This window comes from Anabrus simplex, chromosome 4 (genome assembly GCF_040414725.1).
Source record: "Anabrus simplex isolate iqAnaSimp1 chromosome 4, ASM4041472v1, whole genome shotgun sequence".
Taxonomy (NCBI): Eukaryota; Metazoa; Arthropoda; class Insecta; order Orthoptera; family Tettigoniidae; genus Anabrus; species Anabrus simplex.
In genome coordinates this window covers 22,935,291-22,941,454 of record NC_090268.1, presented here as the reverse complement: position 1 = coordinate 22,941,454, position 6,164 = coordinate 22,935,291, and the positions used below count along the sequence as shown (strand labels likewise).

General features: G+C 40.7%; 1 protein-coding gene across 1 annotated transcript in view; it reads left to right on the top strand.

The window, feature by feature from the left end:
• The first annotated feature begins 242 nt into the window (after positions 1-242).
• LOC136872358 (uncharacterized) overlaps positions 243-6,164 on the top strand; it is a 45,253-nt gene continuing 39,331 nt past the window's right edge. The window contains exon 1 of the mRNA XM_067146169.2: positions 243-380. Coding sequence (XP_067002270.2) covers positions 332-380 — 49 coding nt within the window. The 5' untranslated portion in view covers positions 243-331. The remainder of the gene's footprint in view (positions 381-6,164) is intronic.

Genomic DNA, 6,164 nt, shown 5'->3' with positions numbered 1-6,164 from the left:
ATGATGGTGATATTTGCATGTATATGATCCCTGAAGCGATCTACCGCAAAACTCCATTATTCTAAAAGCGTAATGTTGGCATCATGAGTTTCATTTTGGTAATTAACCAGTTTCAATATCAGTAACTTCAGGAAATTGAATCTTCATATTCGTGACGATCTAGACGTTTATCTACTCTTTTCAAGGGTAGATATCGCCAAACAATACTCCTTGATATCTTAATCACTCCTACAGAATACCGGATGCACTTGACCAATGATATTGCACATTCATAAGATATAAACGCAGAACTGCGCTTGTTACAGCAGTAGTAGCTCTGAGAACTGCCAAGATGTTCCTCCAAGTAGTAGTGTTCGCATCTGTAGTGGCTTCTTGCCTAGGTAAGTCATATCATTCAAATTGTGAACAGTTTCAATTTAAACTTGGAGCATACACCTACCCAAATGTGAATTATGCTGGACTGAATAGCTCATACGGTACAGCGCTGTCTTTCCAAGCTCATGTTAGTGGGTTCTATCCTGGCTCAGTGCGGTAGTATTTGAAGGTTCTCGTGTCGTTATCCTTAGTGTCACGTAAAAACTCCTACGAGAAAAATTCCAGCTCCTTGGCGTCACCTAAATATATAAATGTAGTTCGTGGAACGTAAATATTCATTACTATTATTGTTAAACGTGAATTGACCTCGAAGCACCTCACGACTGGTGAGAGTTGATTGCCGGAGGACGTTACGCCCGTTTCTGGCCGTATGAACGACCCGAAAATGAGGTTGTTCGCATGGGTGTGCGGTGTAGCAGTAGTTAATGTGGAACATCCGTTCGAGAAAGGACGGATATGTGGTATATACTTCGCTTCAATGAGCATACAGCCTACAATGCAATGCATTGTCGTCAGTTATTCTTATGAGGACATTTTCTACTTGGAGGTATGATAAAATAAATCATTCCAGGTTATACAAGTAGGCTATACTCCCAGGAGTACGACCTTACTCTTTCTTCCCTTTTAATACTGAAGGTAGTGATTTATAGTTATTTTCTGCCTGTTGGGTTCAGTGTTGCTAACCACACAGTTTAGGGACCATGCTTGCCCGTACGACGTATTACATTTACTATTTATTATTTATCGTGTCAGAAAGTACAAAGTAAACGAGACAAATTAAACAGAAGAAATTTAAAGCCCTGTCTGACCAAAAATTGGCCACGAACAAGCGCATTTGGAGTTGCCCTCATTAGGTCTTTAATGGTACAAGTGGCTGGAGAAGAAGGACTCAGTAGAAGATGATCGTTAGCCTGCTTAGTACCACACTTGCAGTAAACTATCTCTACAGGAAGGCCCCATTTCTATAGGTTGGTCTTGCATCTCGTGGTACTGGAGCGTAATCGATTGGGAGCCTTCCATGTTGTCCACTTTTCAGAATGTCCAGGGGGAAGTTCTTCCTTTGGAACCATCCATTCTCTCAAATGTCGTTGTTTTTGCCGCCACATTGAGATTCTTGCTTGCTGTGGTGTTCAGTGGTTGTCAACAAGCTCTTTCTTGATTTAAGCCTAGGATGTGCTGGTTGACAGGAGTACAAAGGGTACTGAATTAAGAAGCGGTCGAGGGGCCCTCAAGAACCATGGGGCTCCCCGTCCCTCGGGGTCTGCGTTGTCCCTATCGTCGCCACTAACTCAGACCGTGGTGTTCCTCACACAAGGACAGCACTCGCCAGCAACGCAGATCCATGGTGTTTGTCACATAATGGCACGTTGGCACTACACAGTCATGGCTTATTTTGTGATTTGCGTATTACCACTACCGTATTGTTAAAATCACTAGTGTTACATTTAGGGATATAATTAAGGCATGTTTCCTTTTTCTGTGGGATTGTAAATCTGTTTTGTTAATACCAGGCAAGTAGAATTGTGGCAGGTTAGAATAATGTACTTAATAACGTAGTTGATGTGAAATGACAAACGCAGCATTTTATTAATTACGGTCTTATTTCGTCCAATACTTGCGTATAGAATTCGACTAGGATGTCTAAGAGGCAGGAAAAATCTGCAAAATCTTCTCCGGAGAGGAAACCAACATTACCTTCCGTATAAAGATCAGTTCAGCTCAAATGGAAGGGAATTTCGTTATCAACTTGGATATTTGTTGCCTGTGGGTGGTACCATAATGTGTGGTACGCCATGGGTTTGCATTGCCTATTATTAGTACCGCTAGGTGAGCGGCACCAGGAGTATACTTGGCCCGTGATTAGTTCCATTATGTGACGAACACCATGGGTCTGCGTTGCTGGCGAGTGCTGTCCTTGTATGAGGAACACCATGGTCTGAGTTAGTGTCGACGATATGGACAACGCAGACCCACGGGGCGGGGAGTCCCATGGCGTTTGAGGGGCCTTGACCGTTTCTTAATTCAGTACCTGAAGGATGATTTTAAATATTAAAAAATCTACAGCACAAAACGCAGTATTATTTGTGTTACAGAGACTTATTTCAAACTTAGTCCGTCGTGGTGCAGACATTCTTTCGTTAATAGGAGTATGGTAGTTACTTCTGAAAGGATGTGGGTTTTTCAACCTGTTCCAATAATAACCGTCCCTTGCTGCCACTCACAACAATCAACATGGCTTTTGAAGTAATTAGCCAGTTCTGTAACTCAGTAGCAAGCGAAGTTGCGATAACAATGACATCCCCCTTGACTAACTCTAAATACTGACCTTTCGAGTCTGTTTATAACTCTCGGCAGTCAGTGCAGCTAAGTAGGCCTACGTTAGACGGCTGAGTTCTAATTAGTAGTAAATTATTTGGTCTTAGGAACGAGATTATTTAATATTGTGACGGTAAGCTTGCTTTGGTTACCATAATCAGTTATTGTAGTGGATTAAAGTCTCATTTACGGATGTCATTAGTATTGAGTTAAATATCATATTGCCATTTTTGTTATTAATGTTATTGTTGTTGCTTGTTGTTCGAGTGATCTCCGTTAGTGAAGCAGTTAGTCACTGTCGTTTTAACGCTGAACCGCGGTTTAGATTCCTGGTCGGTCATACGCAGATTTTGAAGGTCAAAGCGGAAGCTTTGTAGTCGAGTGACGAGAAAACTGGTCTTGAGTTCGATTTCCGAAAGATCATAGCGAATAATGGCAAATTCCTCTTGCCCGTGGGATGGATATTAGTAGGCTATCTGTTGTACTTCATCCCTCTTCATCCGGATACGTAACAACATCACAAATACACACAAGAGTGAATACAATAAGCCTAAAAGGTCCAGTGCTATATGAACATTTTTAAAGCGTAGGCGATGCATGTTTGCCGGTATCATTCTGCCCAAACAGTTCACTACTGGGTAGTTTCATCCAGTTTACCTCTGCATACCTCTCGGCATACTGACCTAAAAACTTGTGTGAATCTCATGGCAACACTCCACTCCCCAGTTCACATCCGAAATCGGACTAAGTGGTAAAAAGAACATTATCAGCTTCATTCCACTTATGTCAGAGCGTTCGTGAGCTGTCTGGTCCTGTCAACGCACTCCAGAGACAGCGGGTTGATTGTCCTGCAAATTGCTTTCTTATGTTCATTAGCAGGGAAGTATTGGAACCGGGAACGGTAATCTTACGAGAATCGCGGACATTTTCTTTCAGATTTTTAACAAAATCTGAGCTAAAAGAAAAACTACGAATGAGAGGATCGGTGCTTCAAAAAGCGTCATACAAGTTTATTATTAGTATTATCGTCGTTGCGTTGTTGTTCATTGTAATGATATACAACGTTGTACAACGAAATAAAATTGTAACTTTCCTTATCAGGAAAGGAGAGGCCCATTTTCAATTATTACGGGTTGTCCCGAGCCTCTTAGTGCCGCTACTGGTCTGGGTTGCCTGCAAGTGAGTCCATTATGTGTGACAAACTATGCATGTGAAATACCTGTGATCAGTACTACCATACGAGGAACACAATGAGTGTTCCTTACCTGTAATTAGCAGCACTATAGGAGGAACACCATGGTCGGACTCTTTGGCTGAATGGTCAGCGTACTGGCCTTCGGTTCAGAGGTTCCCGGGTTCGATTCCCGGCCGGGACGGGGATTTTAATCGCGTCTGATTAATTCTTCTGGCTCGGGGACTGGGTGTTTGTGTCCGCCTCAACACTCTCCTCTTCATATTCACACAACACTACCAACCACCACAGAAACACCCAATAATGATTACATCCCTCCGTATAGGGTTGGTGTCAGGAAGGGCATCCGGCCGTAAAATAGGGCCAAATCCACATGTGCGCCGTAGTTCGCACCCACCACCCCATAGGTGTGGGACCAGCGGTAGGAAAAGAATAATAAGAAGAAAAAGAAGATACTAGGTACACAATGTACCAGTGATTAGTACTATTATGAGGAGCAGGTGACTTGATTCTGGACCCCTTTTCTAAAACAAGCATGATCTGAGGAAAGAAGGCATTGTGAACTGAATCCAAAAATTGTTTTGGATTCATGGTCATTTTTTCATCATCATTCATTTCATTTTTTACTCAGTGGATACGTTTTGAAGTTTTAATTATCGTTTCATTTCGTTACGCCTCGTACCATTAGGGACCGATGACCTAGCTGTTAGGTCTGTCTCAAACAGAAACATCATCATTATAAATTTTCTGTATATTGCACCCGTCCACCTCCCGAGTCCCAGACTAGCATTTATCTCAGGGGTGTCGGTTCATTATTTAATTCATCAAAATATAAATATAACGGCATAATAGAACACGGGGATGAACGGAGCAACTTAAAATTAAAAAGGGGGAAGGCTCGATTGTAACTTGAATTTAAGGACTCCATGATAGGACTAGGAAGTGACTATTACTTTAAAAAGGGCATTATCTAACTACAATAAAAAGATTATGAGAGTGGTTTCCTTTGAAATAATTTGCCAGAAGGAGCGGTTTATTACGCCATTTGACGTATAACTTTGATACACGTGGCAACAATATTTGAATTTACACACATGTTACATATATAAATCACTTGCCATACCGCAAGTGGTATCAATATCTTGCTGCGTTGCTTCTGAAATAAAATGACATTTTGGAGGTATAACCGTTACTCAAGGATATAGCTTCCTTCTATCGGGAGCCCGAGCATAACCCATGTTACGGTCGGCTTCCCGATTTAACTAAGATGACGTACTCCGGCTATATACATTTTTCCGAGACCGGTACTCGGACTGGGTAATGTTTCTCGTGAAATGCGAAAACTGGATTCCACGGACAGTTCCTATCTTACGATATCCAGCTGATGCCATACCACTGAATTAGCATTTACATATTATTTACATGTGATCTGAATTGTCACCAGTTAGCCTCAGTAGACTACTGACACAGATGAGATAACGAGAAGCGGTGGGAAATACCGTGGCCATGGCCCCCCTCGCATCGCGAGCGAAGTAAACAAACACGCAAGTATTACCGTAACATCGTCCCATGCGGAAACCGTACGATAACGCGGTAAACAAAATGACTCTAATATTATCATTCTCATTATTCAAACATACGAATAGAGGGATGTTGTCACCAAACAATTTAATCCACGATCGTCACAATATTCATGAAATTATTATTATTATTATTATTATTCAACGGTTCCTGGCACTGTCACGTTTGATTAATATCATCATTATTATGCGGGATGCAAACGCAAATGGTTATTACTGTTATTATTATTCTTATATCCCTCTCGTGGTTATTATTATTATTAATGAATAGGTGACTCAAGATATTATTATTATTATTATTCACGTCACTTAAGAGGTTATTATTATTAATGAACCGGTCACTTGCGCCAAAATATATATTAAGATATCGGTCGCAATTACAAATATTTCACTGATCAACCAACGACATCATTACAGTTATTATTATGACAATTATTATTAATCTGATCGCGATGATTTAACATCTTCCTTACATTATTATTATTATTATCAGTTGCATATTATCATTTAGATTCCCGTTTAACATCTTTATCAACGCTCATTTAATTAAGGCGGTCCAATCCTTTATCTGCAATATTTATTATTATTATTATCACGACATCATGATTGTCCTCGCTCGTTATTACAATGAATACAATATACGACCATTTATGTGGAATCTGAACTCTCATTATCCTTAGATCCGTTGTATCTCAACGAAT